This window comes from Lutra lutra, chromosome 2 (assembly GCF_902655055.1).
Source record: "Lutra lutra chromosome 2, mLutLut1.2, whole genome shotgun sequence".
Taxonomy (NCBI): Eukaryota; Metazoa; Chordata; class Mammalia; order Carnivora; family Mustelidae; genus Lutra; species Lutra lutra.
This window is the reverse complement of record NC_062279.1, coordinates 89,071,422-89,093,441: the sequence shown is the minus strand read 5'-3', so window position 1 is coordinate 89,093,441 and position 22,020 is coordinate 89,071,422. Positions and strand designations below refer to the sequence as shown.

At 42.6% G+C, this 22,020-nt stretch overlaps 1 protein-coding gene and 1 long non-coding RNA gene across 7 annotated transcripts in view; one reads left to right on the top strand and one right to left on the bottom strand.

Moving 5' to 3' along the window:
- AFF1 (ALF transcription elongation factor 1) overlaps nucleotides 1-22,020 on the bottom strand; it is a 227,663-nt gene that overhangs the window by 144,474 nt on the left and 61,169 nt on the right. Inside the window, exon 1 of one of the 6 annotated variants that reach the window (XM_047717923.1) lies at nucleotides 3,853-4,473. The exons of the other annotated variants lie outside the window; for them this stretch is intronic. Coding sequence (XP_047573879.1) covers nucleotides 3,853-3,872 — 20 coding nt within the window. The 5' untranslated portion in view covers nucleotides 3,873-4,473. Of the gene's footprint in view, nucleotides 1-3,852; nucleotides 4,474-22,020 lie in introns of those variants that run through there. 6 annotated transcript variants of the gene reach the window in all.
- On the top strand, nucleotides 5,073-6,494 carry LOC125093145 (uncharacterized). Its single transcript, XR_007125163.1, has 2 exons — nucleotides 5,073-5,180; nucleotides 6,196-6,494. It is a non-coding gene; the product is annotated as an uncharacterized LOC125093145 (long non-coding RNA).

Sequence of the window (22,020 nt, the reverse complement as noted above, 5' to 3'; positions counted from 1 at the left end):
TAATCAGCAGTTCACAAATCAGGAGGGCAGAGGACAGAGCAAAACTGGTTCTACACCAGTTTAAGAGCAATGCTTTTTGCAATGGAAAAATTTCCCTCACCAGTCAGAGATCCACCAAAAACCGGCTTCATAATAATCTTGGGAACAATCTGATTCTGCTTTATTATTATTATTTTTTTAAACTTCATTAACTTCAGTCAAATTCAAACAAAAACACTGTGGGAGAACTGACTAAACCTAATTTCCTTTTGCAATTTGTCTGAAAGTGCTTTCTTGCAAGATGTGCTCAGCCACCAGATGCTACTCTCCTACAGAATTTCAACTCGCCCCTCCCCTCCCTCTTAGGGGCAGGGAGCAGAGGGCTTCCCCAGGAGCACAAGGTGGGTTTTGAAACTGGCTAATTCGTGGCTGTAGGTGAAGGTATGTATATATTCCTTTCTACAACTCAAAGATTGCTTCAAAGAAGGGGTTAGTAGAGATGAGGAACCAGACAAAGCCCTTCTTTCTGTTTTATCCATCAACACACTCCTCAATCTAAAGCAAGCTAATCCTCACAGCAAAGTATAAATCTTCAAACTACTAAGATTCCAAAGGCTTGCCTTTCTCAAAAGAGGGCATGCCAGGTTATATACTCTATAAAGCATTCTGAGCCTGAGATCAGATTTTGGACACTAAGGCCATGATGATCTATTTCACATTAAAGAAAGCAAGTCTGTTACAATTCCCAACAGAAAGTAGTCAATGTATCTGTTGTATTTACAGATTCCAACCTGAGAGCTGAGGCATAGCATATGTCTTGCTTTAACTGATACTGCATTTCTAAGTGGCTGCCTTTCTCTGCAACTCCAATATTCAAACCAAATATTAAATGTTTTCAAAATATTGACCCAAAATCTAATTTTTTTAAATGTAAGGAAGTGACCTCTCATTCAAGAGATGTCTCCCCACTTCTGGGAGAAAACAATGAACCACAAAGCAAAACAAAATAATCAATTTCCTACTTTTGGGCGCCCCCCCCCATTTTTAGGTTTTAAAATGAGGGAGGGGACAGGTCAACTTCAATTTATAAAGGTTCACAAGCTAAGAAATACTTAGGTAGTCCCTCACTCACTCAAAATACTTTTAGCTTATGCTCGAGATAGTAAAAATGTGAGACATCTTAAGGAGCTGACAATAGAAGACAAATACACTGCCTAGCCTATTCACATGAAAAATTAGTGATATACCAACCATAAGTATCAAATGAAGAATATTACCTTACAGCAATGCCAAACCATGACAGAAAAGTGCCAAGGCCATCTCATGTATTCACTGTCAGGGCCAAAAAATTCATTTTCATCCAAGTTCTCATCTACCTGTTCTACTAAGGAAAAAAAAAAAAGTCAAACTATTTTAAATAGTGCACCATGAAACGACTGTGTTTAGAACAAATTGAGCTATGAATCTTGGGGCCAATAAGTCCAACAATCCAAACTAATTGTTCCAAGAGCAAACAGATACTATGGGTGGCACTTGGGCAAGATTTTACAACCCTAGATTATAAATCAGAGGTGATGGTTTTGTTTCTCTTAACACTGCTCTCAACAATTCCACCCAGCTTGAGGTTTCCTTGAAATCCAAAAATATGTGCCATCTTCTCTTCAGAGAATCTAAAAGAGAATCTTTAGAGAATCTCAAAGATTACCTACTGTCCCACAAAACACAATGTCTAGAAGTGCCTGGATGGCTCAGTCGGTTAAGCATCAGCCTTCAGCTCAGGTCATGATCCCAAAGTCATAGGACCAGGCCTATCCCTGCTCAGTGGAGAGCCTGCTTCTTCCTCTGTCCCCCCTCCCCACAAATAAATCTTTAAAAAGACAGACAGACAAATACAACGTCTATATGAGCACGGACCACATTCCAGATCTAACTGTAGAAAATGAATACTTACAACTTGTGAGATAGACTCCCATTATGCAGGCTAAGAAAACAACAGCCATCATGGCCTCAGTGGCTTTGTTCCTAATTCAGGGGCCTGTCTGAAGTCCAGGTATTAGAGCAGAATATACACAGTCCTCCTAATCCAATTACTAACAAGATCAACTACCATACTGATAATTCAGATTTTTCCCTTTTGTAGCAAAGCACTTTTAGCAGAAATTGCTTTTTGTACACTTATATTGAGGCTCTGAAGCTTCCTTTTCACAGCTCACCTCAGGATTAAAGGGGAAGGTCTGGAAGTAAGGAAATGCTATAGAGCAGCTCCAGTCAGGCTCTGTTCTTTCTACCTATGTGTCCTCAGGGAAGAAAAAGGCTGGCTGGGCCTCAGTTTCTTTAACTATAAATGTGAAAAATAAAAGGACTTACCTATTTAAGTGACTAAGAAAGATCAAAGACATAATCCAATTAAAGCAGCTGTGCCTGGCACACTACATGCAGTGTCCAATTAGCTATTACCTCATTTTACTCTTAAAGAGCTGAGGCACTGAAATCACTTGCACCTGAGTTCCGATCCCAGCTCTCTGTTACTGAATTCTGTTGGATGGTATTTACTTAATTTCTTAGACCAAGGTATTTTAATCGAAGGCCTTATTCCACAGACCCCCTTGGCAGTTAAATTTCATTAAAGGTTAGCAAAACAAAGATGCAACTCTTGCTTCTCACCTAAGTTTTCCCACTACTTGGTCCCAAGAACCCCTTTCTTAGAATAACCGAGAACGTGGGGGCAGGGGATAAACCACGAAACTGAGAGGATTAAACATCCAAAGCAGATATCGCACTATACGGAGTAGTTGCTTCTCTTCCTGGAAAGTTCTCTTAGGAAAAAAATCTCCAATTTTATGTGACCCAAACTTCAGTGTTCAAGCATCTATTTCTTTCACTGGTACACCTGGGTTTTCAGACCTGAAACATATTTAGCCCTCTAAGACATCCCCAAATCACTGTACTACATCAAATATCAACTGGAAGACCTCTATTACTTCAAATAGGTGACACCAAACTACTTTCTAGTAAAACTAAAAGTTAAAAAAGGACTTAAATATAACTCCTAAGTTTCCCTTAGCACCAGATACTGTCACAACTAAAACGAGTTCACACACAACAGTCTGACTTGTGTAATGATCACTGATGCCTTGTCACCACTCCTTAACACTCATCACAAAAAAAGGAACCAACCATGGAAAGTCAGAGCCCGGGGTTCTTAAAAAGAGCGTTCCTCTGACAGCAACTGTAGTTCATTATCCTCTCCCCTCACCAGCCCCGGTACATTCCCGGTCTTTGCCTACTCAGCAGATTCTCGCAAGCTGTGCCGTTTGATGTGGAATACATTTTAGCAGTAAAATTTTCGATCACTCACCAGCCAAATTCTCAACCACCTTCTCCAAGGCGAGGTGTTTTTACATTAAGTGCCTCCAAAATTCCGACCAAAATACTAACCGTCCCCCCCTCCCCGCCACTTTCAAATCAAGAGACCTAAAGGGAGGTGCACAAAGAAACTAAATGAAAATTTGGGCCAAGGCAAACAAGTGAAAACAACTTAATTCCTCCGAAAATAACAATTATTTTGGAAGACGGAAGAAATTTAACTTCTTACTTTAACTCAACCCCTCTCCTCTATTCCGCAGGAATTGTCCAGTATACTCTCCCAACTGTTTGTCCCCCCACCCCGAGCTTTTTTTTTTTTTTTTTTTTTAAATCTGACGTTAAGTAATGAACCACAGCATCGGGAATGATGAGAAAGCAATGACAAAGCTGCTTCCTGCCGGTCTTCTTCGCAGCACCCCAACCCTCCCCCCCCCACCCCTGCCCGCAACCTTCAATTCCCCTAGCCACGAACACAATTTAAAAAGTTTCTCTCGGCGCCCGGCTTACCTTGACTGGGCTGCCATCATTCAGTTTACAGAGCTCAAGGACTTCTGTCCATCGGAGCCTTCAACCCGCGGCCCTTCCGCCAGCGCCGCGCTCACCATTTGCTGGGGCCGGGCGGGGACGGTCTCCCCAGCGCGACTCCCCGGCGTTACCGGACTACCTGCTCCCGAACCCGGGCGTCCTCAGTGCAGCTCCGGGCTCGGGCCGTATAGGCTCCCACTAAGCCTGATGGACATCCGGGCACTGGGGCCTCTGCAGGCGAACTACACTTTGGACCAGCTCGGGGAACGTCGCGTCCGTGTGCAGAGCCAGTGAGATCCCTCGGGGCGATTTCGCAGAAGGGAAACCGGAGAAGCCCACGGCCACAGCCCACCAGCGCACAGCTCCCAGCGAGCAGCACCAGAGCTCGGGCCGGCGTCGGAAGAGAAGCGAAATCGTCTGTCCGCTCCCTGAAAGTTGCCGGAGTTCGCCCGAATACCCCCTGCCAAGAAAGTTCTGGTGGTACGGTCCGCCTCCTTAAATGGGCACGGCGCTCCGCGGGCCCGAGCCGGAGGCTGCGCCGGGCGGGGGCAGCGAGCCCGAACGCCGACGCACCCCGCGCGCCCGCTCGCTCGCGGTCGAGCCCCGCCTGCAGGCTCCTGGCTAGCGTTCTCTTGCCAGGTTTTAACAATGTACAAACACACCGCGGGAACACACAGTACCCGGCCGCTCTTAGAACTCCAGCTCCGATCTGAGTATTTGTTGAATATCGGGCCCCAACAGGCTGCAGGGAGCAAGACACACAACCACAGCAGCAGTAAACCACGTTCGCTCCTTTTGATCATTCCAATGCGTGCAGTCAGGAAATGTGCAACTAACGCACCCTTGTTTTACTTTGCTCGCTTTCGGTTTTGATTTCATTACATTGAGAAAACATTTACAAGACGCCCTTCCCTTTCTTGGGACAACATACAGATTACAAAGTAAACAATAACTCATTTTGGGGTTGGCATTTTAAAAACAATCACGGAGGGGGCGCCTGGGTGGCTCAGTGGGTTAAGCTGCTGCCTTCGGCTCAGGTCATGATCTCAGGGTCCTGGGATCGAGTCCCACATCGGGCTCTCTGCTCAGCGGGAAGCCTGCTTCCCTCTCTCTCTCTCTCTGCCTTCCTCTCCGTCTACTTGTGATCTCTCTCTGTCAAATAAATAAAAATAAAAATCTTTAAAAAAAACAAAAACAAAAACAATCACTGAGGATGCAAACCATCAACGTAGTGAACACTCTTCAAGAAGTACAAACCCAAACGGGCCCTACTAAGAGGACCAGGGAAGGCATTTGAGCAGTGCCTGAAGGTAAGCAGGGCAAACCTTAGGTGGGCAGAGACGGAAGACGGCTGGGCTACCCTATCTCGCGGGCTCCAGCAGCACACTGTAGGAACTGGAAACTTAAATGAATGCCTGCCCTGGAGACTCCTCAGTTCCCCCTGGAGCCGTTCCAGTGTTGCCCACCTCACAAAGAGGTACTCCGGACTGTATTACTAATAAGCCATGGAATACCGGCATGTTGACCTCTGGCGAGAAAACATACAATGCTGGGAGGAAGGCCCAGTGCATCTTTATGTGTGGTTCTGGAAGTGTGATCAGTGGACTCTGGGGAGTCCCCAAGAACCTCTCAGAGGTCAGAACTATTTTTAGAGTAACACAAAGACATGGCCTGTCTTGTTCACTGTGCTGACATTTGCAGTAATGGTGCAAAAGCAATTGTAACTGCTGGCGTGTTAGCACCAACCAAGGCAGTGGCTGCAAACAGCACTAATATCAGGGCATTCTTCACCACCACACACTAGCAGTTAAAACAAGGAGCCTTTCCGAATGTCCTTAATAAAGCAAGCAGCAGGAATGACGACTTTCGTTAAATCTCAACAAGGCCTCAAGTAGAGGTCTTTTTGATGTTCTCTGTGAGAAAATGAGAAGTACACACAAACAGCTCTGCTCCTGCAGAGTGAAGGAAAGGAAAGCACTTGTGTAACTGAGTTGCGAGCTAAACCAGCTGTTTTGTCAGGGACTACCATTTTTAAGCGCAAGAACAAATGATGAACTGTGCTTTTTCCGACTTGGGTTTTCAGCAGTCATTTTCTCAAAAATGAACAAAGTGAGTCTGTTGCCTCAAGGAAAACAACTGACAGTATTTATTGCCGATGATAAAACTGGAGCTTTCAAGCATTTCGGAAAACTTTACATCTGCCACTGTGAGCTTGATAGTGTCTCAATAATTAAAAGACTTTTCCAATGAGATCAGAGGAGGACATAGTCCTGACTTCATTTTGCCTTCAAATCTGTTCTTCTTGTTGTTTTTTTCCCCCTCCAGCTTTACCTGTTAACTCACGCAAGGGATCCAGTGGGCAAACATCCAGTGATGGGAACCAAAACTACCCCCTCTAGCAATAAGGGCTGCCCTCACATCAGCAAGACCCTGCGTGACTGACCCCAAGACAATAATCAACCTGACCTTTTGCTGCTCTGCTGCAGAGTACGCACCAATCTTTGTTGTGTTTTCCCTATATAAACTTAGACATATTCTCAGCACCTTGGAGACAGTTCTTAGGCCATTAGCCCATGGTATTCCTGGTACTGGCTTCACTGAAATAAATTCCTTTCTTGTTTCACTACTCCTGGTCTCTCAGCCTTTAAATTTTGTTAGCGGTGAATGGCAGAACCTGGTTGGTTTGTCGCCGCTTCCCACCTACCCCCTGGCCAGGTGTTCCTGCATCCTTGGGCTCCAGTAACAAATTTTCTGCTGAGTCGGGCCAGGAACTGTGCTTCCATTTTGTCCAGCCCTCTTAGGATTCCTGGTTCTCCGAGAGCTGGTTGCAGGGCGCCAGAGCTCGTCTGTTCATTTCCTAAATCAGGGACTACGACAGGTCGGAGACAACCACAAGTGATTAGTTGACCTCAGGCAGCTGGAGAGTGAAGAGAACAGAGCTGCCAAAACTTGTTTTGGGGACACTCCTTTCCCCTAGCCCCATATAGGAACAAACTGCCTTTGCCACATTTTGTGAAGCAGAGAAATGAACTAAGGAGTAAGTGGGCCCAAAAGACTTTGTTCCTGGTATATGCACGCTGGGCCCCGTCCTTCTCTAGTTCCCTGCTGTCTGAGCTCCTTGAAACCATTTTGGGCTTGCATGGTTCATTCATATGATTTGCAACAAGGAATTTATAGAATTTGTCATTAGAAGTACCGTTAGAAGGAGGGAAGGGACGAGTGGCAAGTAGAAAAGTCAGGATATGTGTTTGTAAGCTCTCTTGAAGTGTGTTTAAGAACGGGAAGTACTATTTCCATATCCCCTCACCGCCCCCTAAAGAGAATACTGGCTGACTAGTCTATTTTTAGCTATGACCCTATGACTAAAAAGAAGATAGTATTTTACTGTAACACCGCCTGGCCTATGTATATTAAGCGCAGAGGAAAGATGCTCCTGAATGACTCTCTTAGAGTTCTTCCTCCCATTCAGTTACCACCAAACAGGGCGTTTTGATTTGGCTTTAGCTTGTGGAGAAGCTGTTTGGTTCAGTTAGTGAAGCCCCAACTTTTGAGGAAGAATGAATGCTAACAGAGGTACTCTTAGCTTCATTTAGTATTTCTACTGTGTTCTTTCTGAACTTTTGCCTACGAAGATGGGAGATACTTCTTTTTCCAAAGAAAGTCCATTAGGACATACTTTGAATAAATGCGGCAGAGGGCTAAAAAGCAACCAGAGAAAAAGCCTGTTTTGCAGGAGGGAAGACAGGAGATGGAGATAAAGGAATGTTAGTCCAAACTTTGAGTCTACCTCCACCCTTGCTGGGGGCACCCTGCCACCTCTGCCACCACCTCCTCCACCCTCCTGTTTCCGTACCACCACCGGTTTGGCTGGCACAGCTGGCTCCTTCGTTATCCTTGGTGCTTCCAGTGCCATGGGCTCCTGCTCCCCCTACCTTCACCATCAAGGAGCAAAAAGCACCCCAAACTGTTGGGCCCCCTCTATACGAGGTGCGAACTAAAGCACCTCCCAAATCAGCAGGAAGGAGTCCAGGAGCTCCCCTAGACTCAACCCACCTACTTCAGATTTCCCCCCAGGAGCCCCAGGTAAAACTGACAGTGGGGAACAAACTGATGGACTTTTTAGGGGACACAGGTGCAGAATACCTGGTATTAAAGCAAATTCAAAGTTGTTAATTAAAAAAGACATGTCTTTAGAGTTATCAGAATTAAATACAAAACTCATTCTACCAAGGTTTACTAAAGGTCGAGTAAGTTCATGTTATCTCTGTTGCAATTGGTCAGCAAAAAGAAGACCCAAAGTGATGGCTAATTTAGTCTCTCTCATGAAGTAATTGTTAAAAGCAAGTCGATTTTTAAAAAGGTTTATAGATAAAAAAAAAATTTTTTTTTTTTTAAGATTTATTTGAGAAAGAGAGCAGGAGCACATTCAAGGTGGGGCGGGGGTGGGGGGGTGCAGAGGAAAACCAAGAGAATCCCAAGCAGACTCCCCACCGAGCCCGGAGGCAGACAGGGGCTTGAGATCATGACCTGAGTGGAAATCAACAGTCAGACACTGAAATCAACTGAGCCACCAGGCACCTCTAAGAGTAAAGTTTTAAACAGCTTTCAAAATCTTTGGTAAACTAATACTTTGAAATTTCACTAGTTAAATAACAAATTGGTTTGAACTCACTGTATATGTAAGTCTTTTCCAAGTAAGATAAAATACTGAAACATTACTTACTAAACACAGGTTTATCTGCTTTTGGCCTCTTATTACAAAGAAAATAAAGATAGTTGGGCCTACTAGTAAACATATTTTATGCTTCATTGAAAGTTATACTATGAAAGAACATATTCCTAAAAATTATGAAATATATTTATAAATTTGTCAACCTAAAGAATTCTGGTTGTAACAGTTCACAGTCGGTTACTAAAGTTTTCACTGGATGTAATTAAGACTGCTAGATGTGATAAGGAGAGCAACTCTCTGTAGGGAAAGTAAGATGTGCTTCTGATAAGAAAGGTTAGGAGAATGGGAGTACAATTTTGTTGCGGAAAAAGAAAGTAGTTTTGTCCCAAAACGAGACTGGTTAGAGAGAGAAAACTTAGGATAAAATCTGAATGTAAGAAACAAAAACAAAAAACAAACCCTTGTGGAAGGTTTGTGAAGGGGAATCTTTGCAAAACAGTTTTGTGCATGTTTCAGGAGTGACTAGGATTGGAATGAATGAATTTTAAAAGGACACTGGTATAAGACTGGGATTTGGGTTTCTTTTTTTCTTTCTGTAAAAATGACAAAGTTTTCTTAGATTATTGGTCTACTCTTGATAAGAAATTGTAAACAAAGTTGTTGTTTTTTTTTTAAATCTGCCCCCAAAAAACAGTTTCCATGTTTTGTCTTTATGAGGTATTTGATTAAGAAGATTAAAACTTCTCATTATTTTTTTTTTAAAGATTTTATTTATTTATTTGACAGAGAGAGATCACAAGTAGATGGAGAGGCAGGCAGAGAGAGAGAGAGGGAAGCAGGATCTCTGCTGAGCAGAGAACCCAATGCGGGACTCGATCCCAGGACCCTGAGATCATGACCTGAGCCGAAGGCAGCGGTTTAACCCACTGAGCCACCCAGGCGCCCAAAACTTCTCATTATTAAAGAGGCTAAGTTTTTGCTAACGACTATGTAACCTATAGAATCTCTTATTGCCACTTGGGTTAAATAAATAATTAAATGTTATATTTTATATTGATTTGTAATTCTATCTAGGCATGTTTCTTTAAAACCTGCGGTTTTAAAAAATGATTAACTTAAAAAATAATAAGACCTGAGGTTTTCAACAATACCTCCCTAAAATTCAAATTCTAAATGAAGTCTTTTTGACTAATCAGGCTTGTTTATTTATTTGTTAAATTACACGGGAAGCACTGTCAAATGATGATAAACCTTCTTAGGTTATACTGCATAGGCAAATGCTGTAACTGTCCTAGAATTTTTTTTATTTTATTTATTTGAGTGAGAGAGTGAGAGAAAGAGAGAGTATGAGGAGGGGAGGGGCAGAGGGAGAAGGAGAAGCAGGCTCCCCTCTGAGCAGGGAGCCCAATACAGGACTCAATCCCAGAACCCTGAGATCATGACCTGAGCAGAAGGCAGATGCTAAACTGACTGAGCCACCCACGCACCCCTCTGCCCTAGAAATTATATTAAATTCTTAAAGTTTTAATATGTCCTGGTATGAGGCCATCACTTGATATTCTACTTACTGAAATGCCATATGTCACAGAAAGAACTGGATCTCCTTATCAACTGCATTATAAAGAACTCATCAGATCTTTAAGCAGCCCATCTCTGAGTCTTCTGTCATTTACACTTACTGTTCTGATGCTCTTGCAAAACATGTTTCATCTTCAAGGAAACTCATGAAAAGGACTTTTGACAAATACGGGTTTCTGATATCCTTAAATCGCAAAACTAAACTGGATAAGAATTTCCAAAACTAATGGAAAAGTTGCAAACAGAACAAGATTTAGTAACAAGGAAGTAAATGAATTGAGGAAGATGTTTATAGTTTTTATGACTCTCCTTTGAAACACTGTTTGTTCTCTCATGTTTGCTCTTCCAGATTTAATGACATTTTTTTCTCTTAAAATATCTATGACTTACAGAAATATGATAAAATAGTCCTTTATGAACGAATGGAAACAATCTTTTCTCCCAATCTGAACCCTCTAGAATTCAGGAACTCTCAGTAAGTATTCTCTTTCATGACAATTATAATTGGTGACATACATTTAATAAGAATCTGTTCTCCTTATAACGGAACACCACTGGAAACACTGGTTATATTACCAAGGCTTTGTGTGGAATGTCATATTTGACAGAGACATACATAGACTCAGATATGACCACATACTTTTAAGGAACTGAAATTGACTTTATGCAGCCAACAGACCTCCTTGAAGATGTGCCCGGATACTCTGCTTACCGAGTTCCCAGGAGCCTTACCAAGTGAGTCAAGAATGTCACTTCCTGGCAGATGCAGGACTTAGGATGCTTGGGGGACCTCAAGAAGAGAGGAATTCACCCAAATCTACAGGTATTGCAGTAGGATCTGATGGCAAATATTTGACTTGACTTCTCACCTTGAGAGGCTATTAAAAGTTCAATCTGAAATTCCTTATAAAAAATTCCAGCAAGGGGCATCTGGGTGGCTCAATCAGTTAAGCATCTGCCTTCAGCGCAAGTCATGATCACAGGGTCCTGGGATGGAGCCCCACATTGGGCTCCCTGCCCAGTGGGGAGCCTGCTTCTACCTCTTCCTCTGCTGCTCCCCCTGCTTGGGCTCTCTGTCAATTACTATTCTTGCTGTGCTTGTGTAAATAATTAGGCCAAGTTTGTTAAAAACTGGACTTGTTTTACAAACTGGTTTTACTATGGCTATCTTTGTTGGAAATGAGGGTGATTTTAGAGAGAAAAATGATGTCTCAATAACACACTTTTGTGGATGTTAGATTCTAGTTTTGATTGTCTTTAAAGGTTTGTTGTTCACCTAACCTACACAGCTTGAGGCAAACTTCAGAGAAATTGCCACAATAACTCACGTATAGACAATCTTCGTGTCTGTCACTCCATGAGGATAATAAAAAGACCCATGGGCATATAACTGAGCAGTTGAACAAGGGGAGGCACTTGCTCGTTAGGAATTCTTAACACTCCCTTCTCAGTCCACATTAAGTCTAAGGTGGCCCACTGGACTAACTTTCTCAAATTATTCACCGAGGTCAAACAGGACCTCCCTGAGGAAACACAAGTTGGAGGTGAATATTTCTCTGGGTATACTTTGCTCCCCTGGTGGGAAGGTACAGCTCATCACCATGTGTTTCCCTTAGGAAAGGAACAGATAAATGCCATCCCCACCCACACCCCACCCTACCCCACGTGTGGGAAATGAAGAACACGGCAGAACTGAGTAGCTAACTGCTGATTAAGTCCAATGGAGTAAAGCTGCTCCCCTATGCAATGAAAAGCTAGATAGTATTCGGGGATCATCTCAGCCAATTCCTGACAACTGTGTAACTCAACCATCACCTTGATGGATTGATTCTATGCGGCCGGGATGGCAAAAATCGCTCCTTAAAAACCACAGAGTGTACCCCACTCTATGGGGTTAGCTATGGACTTGTAGAAATAATGGATGGCTTTCCCTTCCTTATGATTAGATTAGTTGATGTACTTGGGGATGAGCTATCTCCCACTGATTAAATTCAAGTTAAATTCCAGCAATTTCTCATAACTGGGGTATTGTTAAAGCTCAACTTCAGGCAAAGAGGGCTTCTTTTTTTTTTTTTTTTTAAGATTTTATTTATTTATTTCACAGTCAGAGATCACAAGTAGGCAGAGAGAGGGGGAAGCAGGCTCCCCGCTGAGCAGAGAGCCCGATGCGGTGCTCAATCCCAGGACCCTGAGATCATGACCTGAGCCGAAGGCAGAGGCTTAACCCACTGAGCCACCCAGGTGCCCCCAAAGAGCGCTTCTTGACAGTTTTATCCCTTAGCTATATTTGTCCCCGAAGCTGCCTCTATCAATGTGGGGGGCTTTAGCCAAGCATACAACAGCCACCTTTGTGCAAACCCAGCATGCAGTCACTCTCCTAAATGATGAAACCCCAGCAATTCAAAAGGAAGCCCTTCAAAACTCTACGGTCCTTGACATTTTGACTGCAGCCCAAGGAGGAACCTGTGCTCTCATTAAAACAGAATGTTAGGTCTCTATTCCAAATTACTCAAAAAAATGTAACTGAAGCCGTGAAAGATTTAAACAAACACATAACTGCTACAGATGCCCTACTTCTAGATCCTTTCAGCAGCTGACTAAATTCGATTCCTTTTGAATGGAAATATGCCCTGCTAAGCATTGCTGTATTTCTTGTTCATCTTTCTGGTTGTTGTTTGACTCTGTATTTGTCACACAGAAGCCCATGCTTATACCGGCTCAGAGATGCCCTTACCATCCTCCTCAGCAGGGACACAAGAAACCAAATTCTCCTAGCCTGTCAAAATCTTCCATTCCAAAATTCCTACATTACCCCTGGTCCGCGGGAAGTAGTTACAGCAGAAGTGACCGTCATCTGTCCTTCCCTTGAAAGGAATGATGAGGCGACAGTAAGGATTTGAAGAAGGACCCAGTCTTTGCCATGATTTACTCCATTTTGCCTTCAACTTTTTCTGCTTAATAGCTTTGTTTTTCCCTCCAGCTTATCTGTTAACTCAGGCAAAAACACAGCAGGCAAAACATCCCGTGATGGGAACCAAAACTACCCCCTCAAGCATTAAAACTACTCCCCTGATGCCAGCAAGACCCCATGATCCACCCCAAGACAACAGTCAACCTGACCTTTGCTGCTGCTGCTGCTGCTGCGAGTACCTACTGATCTCTGCTCCGCGTCTTCCCCATATAAACTTAGAAGTATTCTCAGCACCTTGGAGACATTTTTAGGACATTAGTCTCTGTCTTCCCAGTGTTGACCTCACTGAAATTCCTTTCTTGTCTCTGGGCCTTTAGATATTTTTAGTGGCAAGTGGCAGAACCTGGTCTGTTTGCCCCCCAGTTGTTCTGGCACCCTTGAGCTCCCATAACAAGATGAGGGAAATAAATGTGATTTTAGAAGATCTGCCTAACTTTGTGACCAGCATCTTCTAATTGAAACAAAGTCATGCATGGGTAGAACAGTCACTGAAAGTGTATGACAGAACAATGGATTTTAATGTATCAAAGTAAAAAAATAAAACACCTCAGTGACAGGATATCAGACTCTATATTGTGACCAAACTTTAAGAAAATATGACTTGTATAGTTTGGGTATAATATCAAAGGAGGCATTAAAATACTGCTGTCCTTTTCTGTGTGAGGCTGGATTGTCTTCATAGATTTCAACAAAACAACACTGGAACAGGGGTGCCTGGGTGGCTCAGTGGGTTGGGCTGCTGCCTTCGGCTCAGGTCATGATCTCAGGGTCCTGGGATCGAATCCCGCATCGGGCTCTCTGCTCAGCAGGGAGTCTGCTTCTCTCTCTCTCTCTCTCTGCCTGCCTCTCTGTCTACTTGTGATCTCTCTCTGTCAAATAAATAAATAAAATCTTAAAAAAAAAAAAACTGGAACAGATAGAATAAAGAAACATATGTGAGAATCTATTGTATTAACCTTCTACTGTGTTAAGAATAAAGAGATTTGCATATGTAAAATAATGCCATAGCTGTGATCAGTTTATTTTATTTTGGAAATAGTTTTTTTCAATAAGAAAGTATTTAAATTAACAATGGGTTTATTATTTTAAATATTTAATGTTTTAAATATCTCAATATCAATTTTTTTAATAAAATATTTTATTTGTCAGAGAGAGAAAAAGAGAGCACAAGCAGGGGGAGCAGCAGACAAAAAGAGAAGCAGCTTCCCCACTGAGCATAGAGCTCAATGAGGGACTCTATCCAAGGACCCTGGGATCATGACCTGAGCTGAAGGCAGATGTCTAACTGAGCCACCCAGGCATCCCTCAGTTTTAATTTCTAATCCAGTAAGCATCAATAGATAAAACCCAAATATGTAAAACTCCTTGGGGTTCTCAATATAATTGTGGGGCACAAACTTTTCCATGTCCTTTGCTAATACTTCCGTGTCCACCTCACCTCTCCACACTCATCATGGCTTCTTCGGCATTACAGGTAATATTCTTATAATTAGTCCCATGTAACCTCTTAGCACCTCCATCAGCTTTGAAAAAATATGGTCAGATCACCTGAGGCTTGTGTTTAAAAAAAAAGTGGAGTCTAGAACGACTGAATCAAAGTCCTCGTGGGCTGAGGTCCCAGGGATATGCATTTCAGCACATTCTCCAGGTAATACTTGTCTGCTTCTAGGTGAGAACCACTTAACCTAGAATTCTAAATGCCTATTTAGAAAATAATGTTAAGAGCTTTTTGATTCACTATCTGTTTATAATGCTTGAATCATTTTATAGCAGCAGTTGGACAGCATTTATCTTCATTGTCAGAGACCTCTATCAAAAAATAATACACCACTGCATGCATAAATTCATAGAGTGATAAACCTTCAAGGAAACAGTATAAACTCAGGGGAAAAGTCTACCCCTAAGAATTTTCTGCTTGCCATTTCCTCCCATGTTTCTCCTACTCTTCTCAATACAAACTAGGATCATCTGTGCTTTAAACAAATTGGTATCAGACACCTAAGTAAGATGAAACAGTATTTCATAAGAGCATTTACTCATCACAGTCTCCACTTACCACAGGCTGGAAATATAACAACAAAATTACATGTTTCCTCTGTGAACTATGTTAATTGTTCTGGCACTATTTAAATAGAAAGAAATGAAAGAATATAGCGAACAGTTCCCCAAAAAGAAAAAGGGAATCACCAGATCATGATTACACCTGAGATTACCCAGGCTGTCAAAACTGTTTGTAAATTAGAGAGGGTAATTTAAAACTGAAGCGGGATTATATTTGACTTGTAATAGATCTAAAAATACTAGAGGAAAGTGCAAGAGAAATTTTCTGGAGTTAGACACTGTCTGTGGCTGAAGTACAGCAATACGAACATGGGTGTTACCACTTCCAAGCATCTGGAAACCACCACAGTGTCCCCACCACAGACCTGTTCAGTAATGAAACTGAACAAAGACAACATTTTTAACCTTTGGCGGGGCGGAGGGGCACAAAATTCTGTGGTTTTCCAATGAAATTTGAGGAGAAAGCCCCACGTATACGTCCGTTATACTCTGATGTGTTCATGATCTCCCTGGCACGCACTGAGGGAGCCCCCTGAGGTCCTGTAGACGTCAAGTGGAGAATGGCTGGGCCCCGAAGCACGCTCAAACTGGACCAGCTCACAGACCCAACTCAGTTTACAAGTAAGAGGTAAGATCACCTGTTCAACCTTCACTGCCCCTTTAAAAACTTGGAGCTATCTTATTAACTACCCAGTGCAGTGAAGAATTGCTAATGAAAACAGAAAGATGTTACAAGACACCAAAACATCATCTATACAACAAAATCAGTTTCTCCGTACAGTGAGAATATGCTAATCAGTTTACATTTTCTGAATTAATCCTAGAGTGACCAAGTATGCTAAAACCAAAAGGTACACAATGTAATAAATAGTATAGAATTTACAAGGTGAGTGCGACAGACTATTTTACAATCCAAGCTATGTTCTTGAATCAAAGAGTATCTTTCTATTAGCTTTGTAAGTTAACAGTCTTTATTTTGTTTTTTTTTAAGATTTTATTTATTTATTTGACAGAGAGAGATCGCAGGTAGGCAATCCGGGGCTCGATTTAGAAGGCAAAATCTTTTTAACATACCTTAGCTGAAATTAAAGGGCAGGGCGGGGGGTGGGGTGGGGGATGGAGAGAGGTTACATAGGTTGCCTTAATCCAAAATGTAAAATGCCTCATTCAATGTACTATACACATTTGGTCCACAACATTCAATGACTCTACTCTTTCATAGCATTTTGGGTCTAAAAGTTACATAGGTCAAATCTCCTAAGGATTATTACTTCATTTCAGTGGAATGTTGTTTAATGAGGGCACTGCAAAATTCGCTTCACCAAAAGACTGCTCAAGGTTCCCAATGGAAGATCTCACATAAAGCAGAAAAGGAGAGAAGAGACAAAGGAAGAATAAAAGGCTGAGCAGTCTGAGGAGGACAGAACTAGCAGGGAAAACTGTATCATAAGCATCACTGGAAATTAACTGGCTCCCTCTTAAGTTATGACCTCAACACAAAGCAGTCCTCCCCTCACCTCTCTTGACCCTCTTCTTCCCCAGGCACTATTCCAAAGCTTTATTCTCCATTTCTCAGGTCCTTTACTGTGGTCTTCAAACTGGTGACCCAAGGAAATTCGCAAGAGGTATGAGGGCAAAGGTTTTAGGTAAACCTCTTTCCAAGGTCCTTAACTCCCAAATGCCCTCTTCAGCCTTTCCCTTCATTTCCCACTTGCCTTTCCCTACCTGACCAAGAAAAGCAGGCCTCTCACTCATCCCAAATCAAGGGTACACTGCTCCAGGGTGTAAACACCTCTGAGGCCAAGAACAGATCTATGTAGGAGAATTCCTGAGCTCCAATCAAGAAATATTCATGGATGGTTCCTCATTAAAGACATTTAGGTAACCAATCTGTAGCAAGGCCCATCCCTTCTCTGGCTAGCTATAGAGAATTACAAAACTAGGTAGAAGATTTTCTCTCATAGGTTTGAAAATGAAGACTTGCAGTTTTTTTCAACATTCTGGTGGGGGGGGGGCGTTTACAGAAGCAAAAATGTTGAGGACTACCACCCAACTTCAGCTCACTCTTCACTGAATGAATGTCTTTTTCTCTACTTCTAGTTTACACTTTTCCACATCTCCTTCTACTTGTGCATTGTTAGAGCATCTCTCCTCACCATCCCCAAGATCCCTGCCCCTCCACACCAATGACTTATTCTCAACCTGCAAACAAGCTCAAGTTTCCAAAACCCCATCCCAATGCATGCATGCACACACACACACACACACACACAGAGCGCCTTAAAAAATTTTCTTTTTGGACTTTTTATTGAGAAAGAAAGAGAGAGAGAGAGATCACAAGCAGGGGAGAAGGGTAGAAGGAGAAGCAGGGAGCCCAGTGTGGGACTTGATCCCAGGACCCAGGCATCATGACCTGAGCCAAAGGCAGAAGCCTAACCGACTGAGCCACCCAGGTGCCCTATTTTTTTTTTTTTAACTTTAGAATAATCATAGCTTTATGGAAAAGTTGCAAAGAATTCCCATATACCTCCTAGTCAATTTCCCCATTTTCACACTTATAGCACTATTTCTCATTGGCCAAAACTGAGAAATCAACACTGGTATATTACTTGGAACTCCAGACTTTGTTTTGAATTCAGTTTTTCCATTAATGTTCTCTATCTGTTCCAAAAGCAAATCCACGGTATTGCACACTTTGTTCTGTGAGAGTATCTCTGTTTTTCTTGGCTTTTCGTGACCTTCACAGTTTTGAGTTCAGACCAGGTGTGCTGTGGAATGTCCCCCTCACCTCCCCCACCAATCTGGGTTTATCTGATGTTTTCCCTTGAAGGAAAGGACAGAATTATACTCCACCTCCTGTAGAGTGTGGGTGGTATCTACACATCCTATTTGAATTCTTCTGTGGGAAGGATTAGCTTCTTCTCCATTTATTAATTCATATAATCATTTCTTTATATCAGTATGGGTTCATGGCTACTTTATCCTTTGGGTTATAGTTCAGTGCTACATTATTTATTTTATTCATCAAATTATTCCAGCCCTGGCCATGGGGTGCTCTCAGGTTAGCTCTTTGTCCCTTTGATTTGCTCCCATACTTTTGTCTTTTTTTTTTTTTAATTATTTTATTTACCCATTTGACAGATCACAAGTAGGCAGAGAGAGAGGGGGGAAGCAGACTCCCTGCTGAGCAGAGAGCCCAATGTGGGGCTCAATCCCAGAATCCCGAGATCATGACCTGAGCCAAAGGCAGAGGCCTAAACCACTGAGCCACCCAGGCGCCCCCTTACTTTTGTCTTTTGAGTACTTCCCTAACTCCTGGTCCTCCAAGATATTCCAGGCTCATTGATTTTTCTCAACCCCGGTTCTAGAACCAGCCATTTCTCTCACGTTATCAGTCTCCTCTTCTTAAAAGCTATCACCTGGGGACGCCTGGGTGGCTCAGTTGGTTAAGCGGCTGCCTTTGGCTCAGGTCATGATCCCAGCGTCCTGGGATCGAGTCCCACATCGGGCTCCTTGCTCAGCGGGGAGCCTGCTTCTCCCTCTGCCTCTGCCTACCACTCTGTCTTCCTGTGCTCATGCTCTCTCTCTCTCTCTCTCTAACAAATAAATAAATAAATAAAATCTTTAAAAAAAAAAAAAAAGCTATCACCTGGGGCACCTGGGTGGCTCAGTTGGCTAAGCACCTGCCTCTTGGTTTCAGCCCAGGTCATGATCTCGAGGTCATGATCTCAGGCTTGTGAAATGGAGCCCCTTGTGAAACGGGTCCCACACGGGGATCCCTGCTCATTTGGGAGTCTCCTTCTCTCCCCCACTTTTCCCCTCTCCCCCTCTCTCCCTTTGCCCCATCCCCCTGCTCTAGTTCTCACTAAATAAATCTTTTAAGAAGAGAGAAAGAAAGAAAGAAAGAAAGAAGCTATCACCCAATCTCCTGCCATCCCAGCCAAACTTCCTAAATGAAGCTTCCTTGGTGATGTCAATGACCACCCTCCTTGGAGCTCTCCTCTGTGGACTTTTAGGATGCCAGTCTATCTGGGGGGAACTCATTTTATAATCTTTCTGCTCACACATCCGGAATTCATTATAAGACGTTAGAAAACTTCACTTAACTCTCAGTCTCTGTATGTGGTCTTGGACAATACCATCAATGACTCTCCAAAAGTTTAACTCAGCCCAAACCTCTCTCCACAACTCCACGTTCATTCTTTCCAGCTGCCCAGAAACATGATCCTGAGTATGAAAAGGCACTCGGAAGGCTGTCCAAAATGTATCATTCACTTAGTGAAAAGTGTGTCACCCTAGAGATGCCAAGAGACACCTATCATTCAGCCTGACCTGCTGCTTAGTCTGCAAAGGGCATTTTCTTTATAAAGGACACAATGCCTCCCACCCCAAAGAAGGGATGGGAAAGAACTGAGAGAAGAAGGCTGAAGTTGGTTCTATTCTTGTAAATAAAAGCAGAAGGCAGAATTTTAAAAGGGCTTTCAATCAGCAGATCAGGAGGGACATGAGTAACAAATCTAAAAAATGTCATTATCCTTATTTTTTTTAAAGATTTTATTTATTTATTTGACAGAGAGAGAGATCACAAGTAGGCAGAGAGGCAGGCAGCGAGAGGGGGAAGCAGGCTCCCCGCTGAGCAGAGAGCCCGATGCGGCGCTCGATCCCAGGATCCTGGGATCATGACCTGAGCTGAAGGCAGAGGCTTTAACCCACTGAGCCACCCACGTGCCCCTGTCATTATCTTTATAATGTGTTTAACTGTAATGAACAGCAGTAAACATCTTAACACCTACTTCCTTACATTTCTAACTAGGAAAAAACAGTGAGTGTGCACCACAACAGGTGGTGTGGGGAGTAGTGCCACCTTAAAAAAAAAGAAAAGACAACATGAGGTAGAGAGACAAAAGACGGCCTGAGAAACAGCCACAGGCCAGACAGTGACCCCCAGCAACTCAACAGGGCCAGAATTAATCAGACCCCAATTCCATCAACCCATTCCTCTCCCCTTGGTCCCTTGGTTATCCACCAGTATCCATCACCCAAACTAAAGATCAGTTACTCCTTTTCCTGGTTCCTTCTCCACATGTAATCACCACCCAAATCACAGAGGTCTCTTAAGATAGTAAAAATGCAGGGGTGCAGGGATACAGGGGTGGGGATCTCTTCACTTGAACTACTTCTCTATTATTTTCAATTTAAAGATTTTTATTTATTTTCAGATTGAATGAAAGAGAGAGCATGCACAGGAAGGACAGAGGGGAGAGAATCTCAAGCAGACTGTGCTCAGTGAGGAGCCAGACGCAGAGCTCGATCCCATGACCCTGAGCTCATGACCTCAGCGGAAACCAAGAGTCAGACATGTTAACCAATGCACCACCCAGATGCCCCTCTATTATTTTCAATTTACACTAGTCTCTAAATGCTTTATCTTCCCCTGGGCTGAATATGCTACCACCTCCTGTTTTATAAAAATATTTAAAGATACAGGAAGATATTATAATATAGCGTAAGGTTTAGGGGGGAAAAAAAGCAATCACAATACAGTGCATTTGTTAGGAAACCACTTCATCAAAATTTACTTGAATATGAATATTAAAAAGTTTGACTGGGCCTCTGTACCAAAATGCTTGCTATAGATATTTCTGGATGAAAGGAGCAAATGGTTTGTCTTATTCTGGGCATCTAAATATTTTCTAATTATTATAAAATGAACATATAGCTGAGCTGCATTCCTAGCCTTTAAAACAAAACAAAAATCACAATTATTATAAAAAATAAACTATAATCAGGGGTGCCTGGGTGGCTCAGTCGGCTAAGCAGCTGCCTTTGGCTAAGGTCATGATCTGAGGGTTCTGAGATGGAGCCCCACATCAGGCTTCCTGCTCAATGGGGAGTCTGCTTCTCCCTCTCCCTCTACTGCTCCCCCTGCTTGTGCCTCACTCATGAGCATGCACACACTCTCTCTCTCAAATAAATAAATAAAATCTTTAAAAAATGAAATAAATAAACTATAATCAAATCTCAGTTCCAGAAAGGAGACCAAGGTCATCTAATCCACATCTCTATGCAAGAATGCTCTCTCTCTACCTAGACTAGTCTAAGAATCTCAGGAACATCTATTGTAATTGAAAAGCAGCCCCTCCCACTGCTGGCCCAGGATGAGACCAGAAAGTTCGGTGCTCCACAGACCTAAAATTGGCTTCCCTGCAGCTGTCATCATTGGTTCTACTTCTGCCCTCTTGATCCTAATGTAGCTGTCCAGCTTTCTTATGCTTACTGTTTGAGAGTATTTCTTATTCTTCTTCCCTTATACCTATGCATGTTTTTAAATTTAAAATGCATCTAAAATAAAATAAAATGTATCTACTGTAAGGGTATTGTGTTGGGTGAAGCCCGGTCTGCTGGATTTTTGCCTTGTAATTGAAATGTTCAGTAACTTATTTTAATTATTGATGTTGTTGGGTTTAAGTTCTACCAACTTGTTTTTTGTCTTCTATTTTCCCTCGAGATTCCTGTTGCACCTTTCCTGCATTCTTTTGCAGATTTTCAGGCCCCACCCAAACCTACAGAATCAGAAAATGTGGGTGTGGCCCAACAACTCGCATCTAGGTGATTCTGTTTTACACGAAAAGTTTAGAAACCCCTGCTCTAGGGCTAACAGAATGCATCCTTAATGTACCAAATTCTATTTAGCGTCAATCTTGTACCTATTCCCAGGTGACACTTTTATCATCTAATTCCTTTTGGAAATTAAAAATAATCACAAGGTCTTCTAGAACCCCTACCATTCTCTTACTTAGTTCAGGTTCTTTCTCATACATCATGATGGGTTGGTTTTGTTTTTGTTTTTGTTTTCCAATAGCTTAAG